Consider the following 18,151-nt stretch of genomic DNA (forward strand, 5'->3'; position numbering starts at 1 on the left):
CAGCCATGGAGCTATGTCAGGGGAGGGTCAGGCTGGGTATTAAGGAGAGGTTCTTCAGCAGAGGGTGGTGGACATGAAACAGGCTCCCCAGGTCAGTGATAATGGCACTGAGCTTGCTGGTGTTCAAGAATCACATGGACAACACAGCCATACAGTATGACTTTTGGGTGGTCCTGTGTGGAGCCAGGAGTTGGGTTCCACGGTTCTTATGGTTCCAACTGGGGATGTTCTACGATCCTATGACATCACCGAAGCCCTGAGGTGATGCCGCCATGAGGGCGGCGAGGGCAGCTCAGCTGGCTCAGTGCCCCCTGGGGCGGCAGAGGGGCATGACGGCAGTCCCAGGAGCTCTTCGCTCCCCGCCCGGCCGGCACGGCCGCAGCCACTCCGCGGCCCGCCCCTTCCCTCTGGATTTGTCTTCTAGGCGGCGGTTTCGCTTTCGTTTCCTCGCCCAGGAGGCGAGGGAGCGGCGGAGGCGGAGCCGCTTCCGGGCCGGGCCCGCCGGGAGCGGCTCTCCCAGGAGAAAGCAGCCGCGGCCGGCCATGGCGTTGCCCACCCAGGTGCTGCGGGCGCTGTGCGCCGGCGGCGGCAGCCTGGAGTTGGAGGAGCTGCTGCGGCGGCTGCCGGGCCGGCCCACGGCGGAGCAGCTGGCGGCGGTGGTGCGGGACCCTCGGCACTTCACGCTGGTTCGGACGCCCGATGAGGCGGGAGCGGCGGCAGCGGCGGCAGCGGCGGCGACCGTGACCGTGCTGGTGGTGGCTACCAGCTCGCTGCGGCTGTGCCCGGAGCACGGCGCGGGCTGCCGGGGGGGCTGCGGGCGGCTGCACCTCTGCAAGTACCATCTGAAGGGCGTCTGCCGCAACCAGCAGGCCAGGTGAGGGCAAGGACCTGCGGGGGAAGCTAGGGTGTTCGGGCCTGCAACAGATGGGGCGAGGGGAGCCCTTCCTCGGGCCTCAGCCTTGCGCCGGCTGTGCCCCTCCTCCTGCGTTCCTTCCATTTCCGTGCGGCGAAGGTACTTTCAAGACTCGGTTCTTTTCCTCTCTTCGAGGCGAAGAGGCAGGAGAGGTTGTGAGAGACCTGTTCTGGTTCCGCCGCTTCCTTTCCACCTCACCGTCACTTCCCCGCAGTTCTCTCGCCTGCCCCCTCTACACGCCAGGCTGTGTTGGTTCGTGTGGCTGAGGGCATTTCCTGCCTTTTTGCTGCTGTTCCGTGCACAGGTGTGAACCACAGGTCAGATGTGCCAATGCGGCTGAGCTGCAGTAATGCTTTGAGGGCAGTAAATCTGAAGTAGCAAGGCAGTTATCCACAGAGCAGTCGTGTAATAACAAAGTTACAAAGTAGTACTACAGATTTTTCTGAAACTAGTTAAGTTAGTGTGCTGTTAAAGTTATTTTAATCCTAACCACTAGACCTACTAGTAGAGGGTACCAAGTTGTGCTAATACATTAGCTTCATCTTGCTTTGTAGGAAGGAATGCAAGTTTGTTCACGACTTCTACTCTCCTCACAACCACACTGTTCTCATACAGCATGGACTCGACAGTACTTTTAGCAGTGATGAACTCCGCCAGCTTCTGCTCCAAAATGACCCTACCCTCTTACCGGAGGTGAGCACTGTATGACTTTTCTTTGTGCCCTTCTGAGTGACCATTGCAAAGTGAAAGAAGCGTGGTGTTAGCTGGAAGTGTTGGATATCAATTTGGTTACTATAATCCAAATCTAATGCGTGAAATCTGCAACCTTTGTTCTCCTACGTGAGTAGGTTGACCCTGAGTGGCAGCACACATGCTGCTGCTTGCTCACTTCCATGCCCCAGTGGAATGGCTGGGAGAAAATTGTAAGAAATAGAGATAAAATAAGATAAAATGTCTAGTAAGTGGTGGAGAAAGAGGAAGGAAATGAAGTGTTGCAAATTCACCACCACTCACTCACAAACAGATCTGTGCCCTGTTGGTTTCTAAGCACTGTCTAACTTGTAAGAGGACGTCCCCAGGCCCTCAGATCTTACTGCTGAGTGTTAAGTTAATATGGTATGGAATGTCCTTTTGGCCAGCTTAGCTCAGCTTTGTCCTTTCTGCAGTCTTGCCCGCTTCAATCTGTGGAGTGAAGATAAAGCTTTGGCCATGGTATGTTATCAGCATTTTGACTTCACATCCAAAACACAGCAGTGTATGGGCTGCTGTGAAGAAAATTAACTCCATGCTAGCCAGATCTAGTTCTTCTTACCATCAAATTCACGTTGAGGAAATCTGCTATTCTGAAACTAGAGAACCAAAGAGTTATGGTAGCAACACAATAAAATCCACGGCCCGACTTGTATGTGATTGAGAGCAAAATACTGTTTGCTTGAGAATGTCTCTGACACAATTGTTGTATGCTGCAAGATCTTCTAGACAATGAGTGAAAACAAGAAGAAAAAACCTGTATGTCTTCTAAATGTGAATTTAAAAATGAAGCTTGAATTCAAACAGTCTATATGAGCGTATTCTACTTGAATGTTTAAATTTTTTACTTTTTTTTCCCCCTACCCAAGGTCTGCCTGTATTACAACAAAGGTGATGGACCTTATGGATCTTGTACCTTTAAAAAGCTCTGCACCAAACTGCATGTTTGCCAGTACTTCTTGCGGGGACAGTGCCGATTTGGCAGCAGCTGCAAGCGATCTCATGACTTGTCGAAGCCTGAATGCTGTGAGAAACTGGAGAGACAGGGAATGAGTTCAGATATTATTCGGAAACTGCCATCCATTTACAGAAATATGTATGCCATACAAAATAGCAAGGGAAGCAAGCATGACACAGAAGATAACAAGTCTTCACCATGCAAAGGTAAATGGATCGTAATGTCTTGAGAACATCAGAAGATCACTGTAGTCACTATAGACACACAGATGTTGCTGAAAAAGAGAAAATCAAATTTCATGTCTTGATGTGTCATTGGCAGAGACGTGTCAAATTGAAGCAAAGTAGATTTCAAGGCATTATGGGTGTCTAATTGATAAAGTCGTTGGTTTTTATAAAAATCCTTACATTTGGAGTTAGGAAAGCATAATGGAAACTGAAGATAGGGGATCTGTGATTTCTCTTTATGAAAACACATGAATGGTAGGGAACTGTTTATAAACTACTTTGTTTTCTTCATTTTTTTTCTTTAAAGTAGCTATCATCTAACACAAGAATTCACCAACAGCCATATCCTAGTTGCCTCTCAGAGACACAGTTTTTTATTTTATTTTGAAGTTACTTAGAATTGTCACTTAGTTTAATTTAGCAGGAAAGCTAAAGGATAGCAGAATGAAAAATGCAAGTGTGTGTATTCTGTTCTCCCTGCAGTTTAATTGTTTTGATTTACAGAAGTATCAAATTTTGAAACTTGTCATTTATAGCTGCCTATGTTGTACAACTATGCAGTATGCACAGATAACTCAGATCCACTAGAAATGAAGACACTTTGGATTCTATTCTTGTTTTGTGGTGACAGCTTGAAACTGCTTCTGAGTTATATTTAGCAACTGTAGGATAAAGGAGTAGGACTTTAGTGCATACAAGACTACCAAAGACTTCAGTGTCTTTCCAAAGGTGAGCACAGATGTACGTGTATTGCTCTGAAAGTAATGCCTCCTATTTATTTCCATGCGAGCTCCAACAATGAGCACAATAACACTATTTGACAGAGCAAACTCTCAGCTACAGAACTCAGTCTTTCAACGTAGTCACTACCATTAGCTGTGTATTTTCACCAGTAATGTAATTTTCACCAGTAATTTTCACAAGAGCCTGTATGTCACACTCATGAAAATCTGCATGACCTGTTGCCACTGCTGAAGCACAACCCACCACCTGACTGTGCTCATGTCCACTGTGTGGTCTCCAGAAATGTTCAGCAAGCATTGATGAATGTAGGTGTGTACCATTTTTTCAGTAACACACCTTTGCTTCATACACACTGCCTCATCAGACACCATTGTGTCTGCTGCCATCTGTTGCATGCAACAAAATATAATGAGATGTTGACTGGAAGGCTCAGCCTCTATTGTCATCTTGCCAACATCTGCCTCTGATGTCACCGGGCAACATCCTAACATAGGAGGCATTAATTTCAGAGCAGCTCTTGTGAATAAACCCTCTGTTTCTAAGCATTTTCTCAGAGCTACACTTCTAAGAGAACTTGTTGAAACCAGAATACTAATAAGGTTTATAATTTTCCCCCTCTAGAGAGAAAAAATAGCTCTAGCCAAGAGTCCACATCTACCAGTAATGAAGTGGAACAGATCTGTTTGTATCATCTGTACACAAGTTGTGTCTTTGGAGGTAGGTTGTGACTGTAACAAGCTCAGTCTGTTTTTATTTTTTGAGAAAGTGATAGAAATTCTTCACAGGAAAGGGAAGCTTATGCTTACCTGTAGTTAAATCATGTTGCAATATTGAATGCTGGTATGAAAGTTTAACACACAGAGGAGTTGTTTAATTTTGCTTTGAAATGTCTAGTATTAGCCTATGTTTGAGATTGGCTGCTTCAGCTGGGTTCATCTAAGGGACTGCTGAATGATAGGGCTTCTTCCTGTTTGCAAATGACTGCAGAAGTTATTATGAAATATGTTTTCTTCCTCATTTTTTCTAGCATTCTTCTGTTCCATCTGTGTGAGCTCTGTATCCCTTTGAAAATGTTCTGACTTGTCCAGGAAAAATGCGCTTTTGTTGGGATGTCCTTTTGTCATCTTTTTCCTTCTTGGTGTTTTTGACCTGTGGTACCTCTGTGAGGTATTGCACATCTTCTCATATGAAGTGTCTTCTTTGTGTTGTTATGTTGCCAGCTGCCCTACAGTGAAAGCTAGTCTGGAATTTGTGCATACTTGTACTGGTGACTAGTTCTTTGTTGCTATTGAGGAATGGCTGCATTTTGACTCTTGGAATGATTTCTGAGTGACACCTGTGATATCTGAGATACTGCAACCACTGTTCTATTCATTAGTGGTCTAGAAACTGGACCCTTAAGGCTGTTGACTTATTCAGCCATTTCCTATCCTAAAATTGAGCTTTATTTTCTTCATCAGTACCACCACGGGACTAAGTGGTTTATCTTACATATTTGGTCTGTGCTACATTAAACCACGTTTGAAATAATAGAGTTATATATGAGCTTGTAGTCTCAGTTACTGTAAATTTTTGTCTTTGAAATTAAGGGCACAGCTCAGTCCTTTACAACTGAGCTTGTCAACAATTTTGATGGACAAAGAAAATCTACTGCATGCAGAAACTGAGCTTTGGCCTGAGTTCAGAAATTAAGTGTTGCTTGACCATGCTGAAAACTTCAGTACTACTGCTTGCAATGATTCCATAGCTGAACCCTTTCCATAGCTATGCATTTGATACTTTCACCAGCTAGGTGCATGTGCCTGATATGCTGGAGTCATCCTCACAGATGGTAAAAATAACGCATCTCTTTTTTTTTCCCCTCACTTTTGTAGACAAGTGTATCAGAATTCATTTTCACTTGCCATATAGATGGCAGATCTCTGATGGTAATACCTGGAAGGACTTGGAGAATATGGAAGAACTAGAAAAAGAATATTGTGACCCCAATAACATCAGGTATAAATGCTTAAAAGATTTAATAATGTTTGGAGTTTGCCCTCTGGGCGTGCAATAAGGGACCAGGCTCTCAGTGGCTATAAATTGCTGCAATTTTATTGCATTTGGTATTCTGCTGACCTCTCTGTTCGTATGCTATTGCTTGAGGTCTGACCCGTTGTGATTTATGCATCCTCGGTCTGTATAGGACCATTGTGCTGCCACACTTGATCTGGCTGGGATGGAGTTAAAAATTTCTTTTTAGCAACTCATACAGGGCTGTGTTTTGGCTTTGTAACTAAAACACTGTTGATAACAGGCCAGTACTGTAGCAGTTGCTGAACAGTGATTGCAAAGAATCAAGGTTTTCTCTTTGTTTCCCTACTTGGTCCCATTTCCCCCCTACAGATGAGTAGCTGGGGGTGGGCAGGAAACTGAGAGGTCTGGCCTGAACTGACTGAAGGAATATTCCATGCCATATAATGTCATGCTCAGCAATAATATCTCAGCTAGGAAAAGAGAGTTTGAGTTTTTGACTTCGAAGGTGTCTGCTGTTCAGAAACTCACTGAGCGTGGTCTGCCCAGGGAGGTGTTGAGCATTTTGTCTTATTTTGATTTTTAAATTATTTGCTCTCCCTTTTTCCTTCACATCATCAGCTGCCTTTACTTTGAGGGGCCCCCCCCCCCCAGTTTGCTTGCTTTTGCTCTTCCAGTTTTCTCCCTTCTGCCCTGTAAGGGCAGTGATGGGGAGTGAGCAAACAACTCTGCAGTTACTTGTCTGCAGGCCAGGAATGCCCTGCCATCGTGATTTTATGGGTCTGAGTCATAGACTGTAGTATTTCTCACTCCCAAAAACTGTATAACTAGTTCCTACTGCTTCTACCATCGGTCTTAATCCTGAGTGGAAAACCGCAGATGTATGATTGTATCATGTGTACTTTTGAGAAGCTGTCTTTGGTTAGAGCTTGTCAATACACAGTTAGGTCCCATGATTAGAAGTAATTTTCTCTTTCACTTTTTTTATATGGAAGATGTGGAGGTAGCACAGGATTTTCCATCCTCCCCCTCTGCCCCATCCCATGCTGTGGAATCACTAGAATACCCTGGGTACCTGAAGATAGAAAATGTGCACAGACACTGGACAGAACTGAGATTATTGTGGAAACTACAGATTTGTGCTCTGGTCTTGAGTGATGCTGAATTAATCTGCAGGTTTGCGGTGAGCTTTAGAATCTATATGTAAAAGTTCACAAAGTTTTTTGTTGTTGTTGTTGTTGTTTTCTTTTTAATAGATCTGCTAGACATATTTCTAAATGGGGCTTTATCTTCTCATACATCTCTTTCGTGGATATGCAATCTGGATTAAAAAAGGTCAGACGTCTCTCCACAGCCTCCTCTGTGACTAAACCACCTCACTTCATTCTTACAACAGAATGGATCTGGTACTGGGAAGATGAATATGGAGTGTGGCAGGAGTATGGAAAAAAAGTAAGTGTGGGCAAATGGTGAGAATGTCAACTTTGTGCTGAGAGTGCAGAATTACTGGGAAGTGTTTATATCCTCTCTTTTGTCATCCCCTATCTCCCTCCAAAGACCTCACAGATGTACAGGTACAACGAGATGTTTTTCCTGCAAATATGATTAGTTTAGATGGGATGAGTCACTGCTGAATCATGGTCTCTATTGACAGATCTTCAGTGAGTCATGTCAGATAGGGTCACATAACATACATTCTTGTCACTGCTCCTAACTAAAACTTCCTTTTCTGAGATTCCAGTAGTACTCTGTGTGTCTTTGTTAAGGTCTGACTGGTGGACATGCAGTCTTAGTGATAGTGCTCCCTGCAAACTCTGCACTGTGTAACTTCAATCTTTGTAATACTCCTTGCTTTTACTTTGGGGCAGTTTTCTTTGCTTTTCAGCTGCATAATACATTATTTTGTCTGAGCTACTATTGTGCATCCCCCTCAGGAAATGGCACAGGCAGGCTGGTGATAATAGACAAGGAGAAGGGTGAAGTACTTAACTTTTTTGTCTTCTCTGATAGCTGCTCATCACACAGCCCTCAAATATTTGGTTTGATAGGAAGGGACTGGGGAAGTAATGTCTCTCCCACTGTAAGTGAAAATCAGGTTTATGACTGCCCGAGGCACCTGAACATCTACAAGTCTATGGGTCACAATGAGATGCATCCCAGAGTTCTGAGAGAATTGGCTGATGTATTTGCCAAGCCACTCTCTGATATTTGAAAAGTTGTGGCAATCAAGTGAAGTCCCTGGTGACTGGAATAAAGGCAACGTTGTGCCCTTTTTTAAAGAGAGTAAAAAAGGATGACCCTGGGATCCACCACCCTGTCAGTCTCATCTCTGTGGCGGGGAAAATCATGGAGGAGATCCTCATGGAAGCTATGCTAAGGGACACAGAGGGCATGGAGGTGATATGAGAGAATAAACATGGCTTTACCAAGGGCAAATCCTGCTTGACCAACCTAGTGGCCTTCTATGATGGCGTCACTGCATGAGTGGACAAAGGATGAGCCGCTGATGTCGTCTGTCTTGACTTCAGTAAGGCCTCTGATGCAGTACTCAACATCCTTCTCTCCAAATTGTAAAGATATGGATTTGATGGGTCGGCTGTTTGACGGGCAAAGAACTGGCTGCAGGATCAAGCCCAGAGAGCGATTGTCAATGGCTCGATGTCTGAATGGAGATCAGTGACAAGTGGTGTCCCCCAGGGGTTAGTGCTGAGATTGATACTCTTTAATATCTTCATCACTGTCATCAACAGTGGGTTTGAGTGCACCCTCAGCAAGTTTGCTTGATTGAGAGTAGACTTTCTGAAAAGACTTGGGGTACTAATGGATGGGATGCTAGACATAAGCTAGCAATATGCCCTCACAGCCCTGAAAACCAGTGGTTTCCTGGGCTGCATCAAAAGAAGTGTGGCCAGCAGGGTGAGGGAGATGATTCTGCCCCTCTGCTCCGTGCTGGTGAGGCCTCATCTGGAGTGCTGTGTTCAAATGTGAAGTCCTCAGTACAGGAGAGACGTGGACCTGTTGGAGTGCATCCAGAGGAGGGCCACAAATGGTCCCAGGGATGAAATACCTCTCCTATGAGGACGGGCTGAGAGAGCTGGGGCTTCTTGGCCTGGAGAAGAGAAGGCTATGGAGGTGACCTGACAGCAGCTTTTCATTATCTAAAGGGGAGCTATAGGAAAGAAGGGGACAGACTCTTTAGGGTGTGTGGTGACAGAACAAGGGGAAATGACTTTAAGCCCAGAGAGGGTAGATTTAGATTGGATATAAGGAAAAAGTCTTTTACAGTAAGTGTGTTGAGACACTGGAATAAGTTGATCAGAGATGTGGTGAATGCCCCGTCCCTGGAGACTTTCACAGTGAGGTTGAATCAGGCTCTGGGCAACCTGATTTCACTGTGGATGTTCCTGCTCATTGCAGGGGTGTTAAACTAGATGACCTTTAGCATCCCCTTCAACTCTAAGGATTCTATGATTCTATGCATAAAGTCTGGTACAGCCTGCAGCCACCTTATAATACTTGGTTTTTGAACTTGTTAGTATGTAACAGACCAGGTGAATCTTTCTTTTTCTTCTGGTTTTGGCCTGACAGGATAGTGATCATGCAGCTGCCACTGTAAGCAGTGATGACCTGGAGAAAGCTTACGCTGCGGGAAGTTCTCCAAAGCTGAACTTCAAGGCTGGAGTGCATGAATATGAACTGGATTTTGCAGGTATGCTCTGTTTTGTTTTTTATTTTTTATTTCTCTCTCTTTTCCTCTTTTCCAGGTTATTTGTTGTTTTAAACTATGTTAATACAAGAAATCAAGTTTGTAACTTTGTCCTTCGGTTGTACATAAGGAGAGAGCTCCTGTCACAGTTCTCGTAACTCTCGTAAGAGCTGGTAATACAGCAGAGTGGCTTTCCTATTCCTCCAAACCTTTCATTTTTAAGGGTTTCTTGTCTTAGGTTTAAAAACGTGTGCCAGCAAGTGAAAGATTAACATTACCCTTGATAGTATCAAGGGTATCCCAGCACTAAAGCTGGGAAGCTTCTAGTAGAAGTGGCACACTTGCTCACTCTCTCTCTGAAGATGAGGCCTCAGTTTTGTTGACTGCTACTGCCTTTTAGTTGCAAGGATGATGTGATAGCAGCTACACGATGATCCAAGATCCCGGATAGCTCTAAGGTTCACTTTGCTGTGGTTTGTCTCTGGGGGAGGTGGTCAGTAAAAATGAATGGCCTGTCACGCCTGTCAGTTGTAGAGTTTGAAATCTATAAATACATGAAGAAAAACAGTATCTTGATTGCAAATTGAGGAGGAGGGGATACGATCCATGGATCAAAAGTAGATTTAAAAAAAAAAAAAAAGTAGATTTTCTTCACAGAGAGCCTTTTTGTTTATGATTAGCTTATAGAACAATGAAGGCAAAACTTCCATAGCTGTCAGAGCCTATGGTTCCTTACAATGCTAAGAGCGAAATTGAAACTGGAATCCTTCTTTGTGTTGCACAGCAGTGCTTAAACTGAGTTAAGTCTTGTGCTGCCCTACCAGCAGGGAGCTGGGGGTGCACAGGGAATGTGGAAGGGGAAACAGCCAGAAACTGGCCAAAGGGATAACCCGTATTATAGGGTGTCATGTGAAACAATACACTTGGGGGAGTTGGCCAGGAGGGGCTACTGTTGCTTGGGGAATTGCTGAGCGTGGGTGGGTGGCTGGTGAGCACTGGTGTTGTGCATCACTTGCTTTTATTCTAGTTTTCTTCCCTTTCTTATTAAAGTCTTTATCTCAACGCACAAGGTCTTGCACTTTTTTTTTTTTTTTTTTTTTTTTTTTTTTTTTTTTTTAAATTCTCTCCCCCATCCCATTCAGGAGTGCATGAATGGTACTTAGCTGCCAGGTTAAAACAAAACATTGTTTGTTTTCTTTTCTTCCCCAGCCATGACTCAGAAAAATCTTCGCTATAGAACAGAGAGAAAGGTTTGCAGAAGACCTAAATTTGTGTCTCAGTCAGAGGTCGAAAAGATAAGAAAAAGGTAAACTGCAACTGCTTGTTCTCAGGTGATGGGTATAGTGTATTGGAATAGTGTCCAGTGCATAGTCTTGAAGAAAAGTATTAATAAGGTGAAAGAGATCTGTTAAAACAGTTCTGAAGAAACTGAGAATACCTTTGTTGGAACAAAGTTTTCCAGCTTGGAAAAGCTGAGGCCAGGCAACATGGGAGCCTTAGAGGTGAAAGAATTTTGGACTTCCCCACAGGAAGTGTGCAAGTGTAAAAGACGGTTCAACATATGGCAGTGTTGTATGGAGCTGCTTATAGCAGAGAGCTATTTTATTTATTAGAGCAACTGATACAGATGGAAGAAATAAAGCGTATGAGCACCTTTTCAGAGCTTTTTCTGACATCTGAGATGCATTTTCAAAACTTGGTTTGAGCTTAGAAACAGTTATTGTGAGAACAACCAGAGGATCTGAGAGGTAAGCAGTAATTGGCACAAGTGGATCAAAAGGTGGAAGTCTGAAAAGGGAAAAGTTTTATATAATTCCATGTAACAGCCAGCTTTTTAAATGTATTCCCTTGCAGCACACTGATTTAAACACCATGAGAAGAAGCAGCAGCTAAAGACACTAACTAACCAAAATGGTGGTGGAAGAAAGAGAGGGCTGTGTCTGTTCTGTTTCTGATGTAGTGGATGCATTTTTATATCGCAAAGCATGCGTTCATGTGTAGTGAGGCTTTTTTGTGCGCATTCTACTCTTTACAACTAAGAAAACTAGTTTCATGTTCAGTGTATGTCAAAATTCTTTGCTCCTTTTGGCTTCTTGCCTACTGCCATAAGTCTTGTCATAACAATGTGGAAAAATATTTTCATCTACTGAACTGAAAAGCCAATTCTGAAATGTTTCTGAATATCTTAAGTTGCCTATTTTCTCCCTTATCTTGGCAAAAATGCTTACTATCATACTGTTATGGTTTGATGGTGTTTTGTTGGTATTCCACGTCATAACATCATGCAATGCACTGAGAGTTGAAGAGTTAATGCTGCAGTTCTGTGCATTGCTGATATTTCCTGTCCCTTAGTCTCAGAAGAGAAGAATGAACTACAACTCCCACACGATTTCATTTTTTCATTTCTGTTTGGAGGGAAAGCTAAAATGGAAGTCATAAGACTTCCCCCTTTTTACTCCCTGGCTGCTTCACCTACAGCATTAGAGTAAGGACTTTGGTTTTGGAAAGGACTTTGGTTTTTTTCTTTTTTGCATTTTTTTTGATTTACTAGCTTCAATTTCAATTGTATTGTATTATCTCATATTCCACTACGATATGTAGGAAACAAAATTGTTGGATTTTTTTCCCCTTTAGCTTGCTGCCACTGTTGTTTTTTTTTTTTTCCTCATCCAGGGCCATCTCCTTACTTTTTCTGTTCCCTCCCCCCCCCTTTCCCAGGGCACGGATCTGTGGGCACCTAAACTTCCTAATTGCAGAAATTAGGCCAAACCATGATACATATGTACATAAAATGTAAGGATTTGTTTTGTTTTAATTGCCTTTTCATACTGTCTTGTATTATACAGGGGCTTTAAGAGTACAGAAGAATTTAAGAGGATTCCATCTCACTGGGACAAATCTGCTCTGCCTGAGCTGGGATTCAAGGTTTGGAGCTTTTTGTTTCATTTTTCCATCAGTGTACTTGCATGCAGGCTTGTTAAATCCAGTGCCTTTGTTGATGAGTAATTGAGTAACGTAATGCAGAGGGATTTCTCAGTTTGAGCCTGATGTCACACTGGGCAGGCCAAGAAGTGAAACTGGAACCAGGTCAAAACTAACAAATAGCGATAGTATAACTATGGTAACATCGACTTTCGCAGCCACGTATTTGGCAAATTTGCCTGAAGGCAGATTACAGTATTAGTGAGGCTGTTACTGATGCCCAAGGTGCTTAGTTTTAAAGAAGTCCAACATGTCCTGAGGCATCAGAGATACATCATGTCACTAAACTTTAGGGTTAGCCAGGCCCTGAGGTTTGTATAAGTAGACAGTTGTGCGTCTGTGGAGCACCACTGAAATCAGCAGAGTTCAGGTTGGCATGAGGGTGATAGCATAACAACAGTGAACTTTTGTACTTCTGTAACACACCCAGCTAATAACTGCATGGTTTACCTTTGCTGACCTGCTGCCTTTCTCCACCACCACCTCAGTTGAAGATGGTAATTATACCTATAGAAAAAGCCTGACGAGAAGCTTGAAAGTGGTCAATTTGTAAAATGTAAGACAGGCAGTGTAGTTTGCATTCATTGGCTATAGGGAAGTACAAACAAAAAAGACTTGAGATGCATGGCTGTTGATCTGCTGCAACATAAATTTTCTGTTTTTATTTATTTTTTAGGGACTTGGTTTAGGGGGCAATACTGGTGGTGGGAAGTGGGTGGACTAGATGATCTCAGAGGTCTTTTCCAAGCTTAATGATTCTGTGATTCTAGGTACTGATTACTCCTGAGTACTCAGGTACTGTTCAACAGATGCAGATGCACGTATCTCGGCCTAAACAGTAAAAGAGGTTGTTTGCAAAAAAGCATGCTGCTCATTAACATCCTTTGGGCAAGCAAGCTGGGTATTTTAACCCCCAGGAGTTCCTGTTCCCTAGCTGAGTTCACTTTTATACAGTAGGGATCTCTAATCTGCCTTTTTTCCAAGAGCATTTTTGCCCTTCATCTCTCTCTTTCACAGAAAAGACTTTAAAGGTTTGAGCGGTCTAACTCTATTTAGAGTGGCTTTGTTATGATTTAGTAAAAGATGAGAGCAGTGTTTCAATCTCTTCCCATACAGCTGATTGATCTTGACAGTTCTTCTGAAGAATACAACAAAGTCAAGGGGGACTTTCAACGCACAATGCCAAAAACACAGATTAAAAAGATTTGTAGAATTCAGAACCCATCTCTCTGGGAACTGTATCAATGGTACGTGTAAAATACTGGTGTGGTGTGCATGAATGAAGTTTTGTTGTCTCTGTCGTTAGCTGTATGCTACGGATAGCTATGCATTCCTAAAATACAGCTGTATTTCAGAATCTGTTTCCACTTCGCCATGGAAATATCTATTCGGAATCAACAGTGTCAATAAAGAGGTACCAGCAAAAGAAGAACTCAGTCAAGAATTAGAGCTCAGAATATTCAGATGAGCTCTGTGGGAGCGAATGGTTCTGATGTCTGCCAGGCTTAAGTCTAGGGTAGCTGCTTTCCACTGAAGTCTTGAAGCTGGACGTCAGCCCCATCTGCCTGAAATACTGGTTTGTAGCTGGTCAAAACTGAAACAGCTTTCAAAATTGAAAGAAAGACTCACTGAAGGAAAGCCTTACCATGAATTCTCGTGTTTAGCAAAAAACTGATGGCAGTTCCTCCACACCCACCAAATAGTGAATGGAACAAAACATTTTCAGTTATTAAATATCCGGAGTCATTTGTATACAATGAAAGCATGTTTGTACCCAGCTAGAAAACACTATCTTGTTTGCTCAAAGCTTAGGTCTTAATGTAAAGATTTTCACAGTTTGTCTTTGAGTGCTAGTACAGCTGGAACTTATCTAGCCACTGTGAAACTGCAATGATGCTACTTCTCATTATAGGCAGAAGGAACAAATGGAAAAGAGTAATGGTGGAAAGACAGACGAACGTTTCTTATTTCATGGAACCAGTAAAAAACACATTGATGCCATCTGTCATCAAAACTTTGACTGGAGGATCTGTGGCCTCAATGGGACAGTCTATGGCAAAGGTTGTTTTTCAGTTCTTCCATTAACTTTAGGCTTGCTAAAAAATATGCATTAATCACTGCAGATGTGTAAAACTAGAAAGGGGATGCTTGGCCAATCAGGGGCTAGTTGTGGACAATACTGCTGATTTTCACAATGATCGTTTGGAGCTAAGGCATAATGGAAGGCCTTGGCCTTTGTGCTCCATTTTGTTATGGTCTACACCTACTTCTATTCCAATTTCTTCCAGCTCCTATAGTAGGCAGCATGGAACTACATGATTGTTTTTTTGTTTGTTTTGCCGGGAACATAAATACCATCCTGGTTACAGGCTTATTGCCTTCCTAGGAAATTATACTCATCACTCTGTATACATGAAAGAATCAACAAATCAAGAGAGAGGCTGACTGTCCACTCATCCAGCTAAATACTCAGAAAGTACTCTCAAAATACCCTCAAAAGTTGTTTCAATGAGTATTAGTAGCCTGTGTCAGGAGAAGAACCTGTGTGAGTGGGGGAGTGTGGAAGTCTGAAGTCAGAAAGGAAGCCTTTCACAAAAGCAGTAATATTTAGAACATCACCTGTTTGGGTTTTAACATGTATACTATCAAAAATAAAAGGGTAGGTAATACATAGTGGTCATTTTCACTAAGAATGATAGGTAGTGAAAGGTAATCTGGGAACTGCTTCATAGCTTTTTTTTGTGCATTTGCTTTTACACCGTATTCTTTCCATCTCTGTAATTTTAGTGTCTTATCAACTCTGTCTTGATGTCTTTTCTGCAGGAAGCTATTTTGCAAGGGATGCATCGTATTCTGACGCCTACTGCAAGGAAGGTTCATGCAGCAAGACCATGTTTCTGGCACGAGTGTTGGTGGGAGAGTTCACTGTTGGTAGGTCAAGTTATGTTCGTCCTCCCCTGAAGGACAACCAGAACTTCTACGACAGCTGTGTGAATAGCTCTTCAAACCCTTCTATCTTTGTCATCTTTGAGAAGCAGCAGGTTTATCCAGAGTATCTCATTGAATACTTGGATCAGGCATGTGCAAGAATGCTGTAGCAGCAAAACAGGTCATCATTACGTGTAGCTCAAATAAACATTATATTTATCTTGACGTAACTGAGGAAAGTGATTTCTGGAAGTCATATAGTTGGGTAGATGAGCATTCAGACATTTATTCTATACTTTCCGTGCTGTGGAAGTCAAGGAGTAAAAAGACACAAAGGATATTTTAGAATTAAAATCCTCTGTCTCCTATTGTTTTAGCAGGTGTCAGCTTTTCCTGTACTGCAGTGTTCTGAGGTTTCTGTGTGTTTACTGGATGGATTCACTGATGCTTGTAAAATGAAGATTGGCTGTAACTGCCAAGTTTAAATAATATTCTATTACAGCTGTTTCAGGATAGATCCTTACCTGTGTTCACTGTTTAGAATCTGCCCCCTTTCTACCTTTTCATTTTTCGACTCAGAATTTGATAAAATCTGCTTTTTTTTTTTAATAGTATTCTACAGCAGTAGACGTTAAAGTGTTTGCAAATGAGACTGTACAATCTGTCCCTTGTACTCAAGTCATTGCCTAAATTATTAGCAGCACTGTTTTTCTGACCCTACTTAATCTTCACTGAAGTAGCTGCAAAAATTAAACCTTTGTTGAGAAGGAGCAGGGACTTACTCTCACTTGCTGATTTTTCTCATTTAAAAGAAGTAACAAAGTAATGAACCAGAACAAGGGTTGCTTTGAGGTGTGGTACTTAAACCACTGACTTTTTACCAATAACCACTGTACTTTAAGTTGGTGAGAGCACAAATTTTTAAGGACTTTTGCTGTGCCTACAAACAAGAGTTCTGGCATACACAGTGAGGAGATGAGAAAGCGACTCGCCTCATTCTAGAATATTATGCTTGGGAGAGAAATGCAATGCTTGCACTGCTTATTTAACAGCACGCTCTTTCTCTGAAGTATCCTTGTGATTCTGTTGTAACTGTTGTGAACGAATGAGTATCTCTTGCTTGCCTTAGATGTATTTAGTTGCAGGGGATGTACTAGTTACCTATGTAACCAAGGTCTCTGGGCTTTCTTGCTGGAGAAAAGCATTTAACTGTGAGTAGTCTTCAGGTGCAGCGCTGAAGCTGTTAAAAATCTCAAGACTAAGGTGAATATTTAACTGCTCTCAGCAAAAGGTGTTATATATTATTAGCACCGAGCAGTCAGTACATGCAGATAAACAAGAATCTTGAACTACTGGGCATTTCTTAGGGTGAAAGCTGATGATACTTGGCATCCTGCATTTATTGCTACGTTAATGCTGCTGAAAGAGTACATGCTAACCACAGATTATAAAAACTTCAAGACATGTTTGTATATGACATAAAAACCTTCTCTCTACCTCTACTCTAGAAGCACTTCTTTCCAGTTCATCTGCATCCTGACTGACAGGTGGGTGTTGGGCTACTTTGTACTACCTGCACTGTGAGCTAGGAGCTGAGGCACGGTTAGCCAAACAAGCCTGTGCAGAAGCTCTTTTTATATAAACCATAAAGCAAGCAGCAAAATACCTAAATGAAAATACCTTCAACCATATGGTTAAATCCAGGAAGTATGTGGAAAAGCGTATTGGCTGTATTCTTTCTCTTGAAAGATTTGTAGTAAAACACATGTTAAATCTCACCTCAGCAAGTAATACATTCATTAAGGGCAATGTGATGTATGAAAGCTTGAACTACTTGTGCAAAGTAAGACTTCTGCCAAAACATGTTATCTGTATGTTCATGGCAAATAAGGAGGCTGATGGTGTGCCTTCCTTGCTGTGAACATAACCAGAGCCATTGTTCTATGCTTGATCCGACTGAAAAACTGTGTTTTACCCTTTTGCCAGGAAACATGCAAAAAGTTGAGATATTTTTAATAACAATTTTGATGGCTAATTCAGATACAAACAATATTTTTAAAACTTTTGTGTGTGTGTGTGTGTGTGTGTGTGTGTGTGTGTGTGTCTGGGTTTATTACTTTTCTACTTGTTATTTCTCCAGTAACATTCAGGAGAAAAAAATTACCATGTTTTCCACACTTCAAACTTTAGTGGAAAGTTTCCCATGTATCATCAATTAAAAAGTACTTGACTGCTGAATTTTTTGTACCGTGTTTTTTCTTTTTTTCCCCACTCTCTGAGTGCACCACATGGGTGACCTTTCTGATTTCTTGGAAACTTCCTTAAAGATGCTGTTGCTGAACAGTGGAATCCCTTACAGCTTTTAGGATTGCATTTAGAAACAGAGTCATTTGCCCTAAATCCAAACTTTATAGAAAGATTGATATTGACCCTCTTTTCTGAATGAATGATAAGGATCTCTCTTTACTACTTAAGACAAAAGAAACTGAAGATGAAAAATGCCATCGTCTTTCACTTTCTCCACCTCTTGCTCACTCCCATACCGCATGAAGAGAAGGATAAGCTGTGAAGATTGTTTCCTTATCCTGGCAGCATGTCCGTTCCATCAAGACAGATGGCAAGTCAGCAGAAAGTATACAGAGTTTGGGCTGTGCCTCTGCCCCAGGCAGGACAGAGGTCTGGAGCCTCCCAGGGCCAACCCATCTCATCACTTACAGAGCTCACCTGGAGTCAAGCGTAGGCTTTGCAGGCCATATCCAGCTGGCTCCTGACTAGCACCCTTGCATTTCCCATCTAGTCTGTGAGTCACTGCTTCCAAAATCCTAGCAGTGGGGGGAATCCTGCATCCTGCCTTGCACCCAGGAGTTCAAGGAGCAAATATCTTAGCATCCGATCACTGTCTGGAGCGCACAGCCGGTGGGAACAGAGCA

General features: G+C 42.5%; 1 protein-coding gene across 1 annotated transcript; it reads left to right on the top strand.

Moving 5' to 3' along the window:
- The first annotated feature begins 272 nt into the window (after window positions 1-272).
- LOC122170765 (protein mono-ADP-ribosyltransferase PARP12-like) lies at window positions 273-17,459 on the top strand. Its single transcript, XM_042837926.1, has 12 exons — window positions 273-874; window positions 1,468-1,606; window positions 2,533-2,827; window positions 4,214-4,309; window positions 5,467-5,590; window positions 6,862-7,057; window positions 9,194-9,314; window positions 10,521-10,617; window positions 12,158-12,236; window positions 13,410-13,540; window positions 14,206-14,354; window positions 15,117-17,459. Exons 1-12 carry the CDS (start codon window positions 273-275, stop codon window positions 15,389-15,391), a joined length of 2,304 nt encoding a protein of 767 aa, XP_042693860.1. The 3' UTR covers window positions 15,392-17,459.
- Window positions 17,460-18,151: the final 692 nt, after the last annotated feature.

This window comes from Centrocercus urophasianus, unplaced genomic scaffold (assembly GCF_019232065.1).
Source record: "Centrocercus urophasianus isolate 14NV4802_14NV808 unplaced genomic scaffold, USGS_Curo_1.0 seq_73, whole genome shotgun sequence".
In the NCBI taxonomy this organism is placed as follows: domain Eukaryota; kingdom Metazoa; phylum Chordata; class Aves; order Galliformes; family Phasianidae; genus Centrocercus; species Centrocercus urophasianus.

Excerpts from the sequence above, each read along its gene's own strand:
- LOC122170765 (XM_042837926.1), top strand. The coding sequence starts at position 273 with ATGAGGGCGGCGAGGGCAGCTCAGCTGGCTCAGTGCCCCCTGGGGCGG. Across the intron at positions 12,237-13,409 it reads TGCCTGAGCTGGGATTCAAG|CTGATTGATCTTGACAGTTC; the intron begins GTTTGGAGCTTT and ends CTTCCCATACAG. Across the intron at positions 14,355-15,116 it reads TGGGACAGTCTATGGCAAAG|GAAGCTATTTTGCAAGGGAT; the intron begins GTTGTTTTTCAG and ends TCTTTTCTGCAG.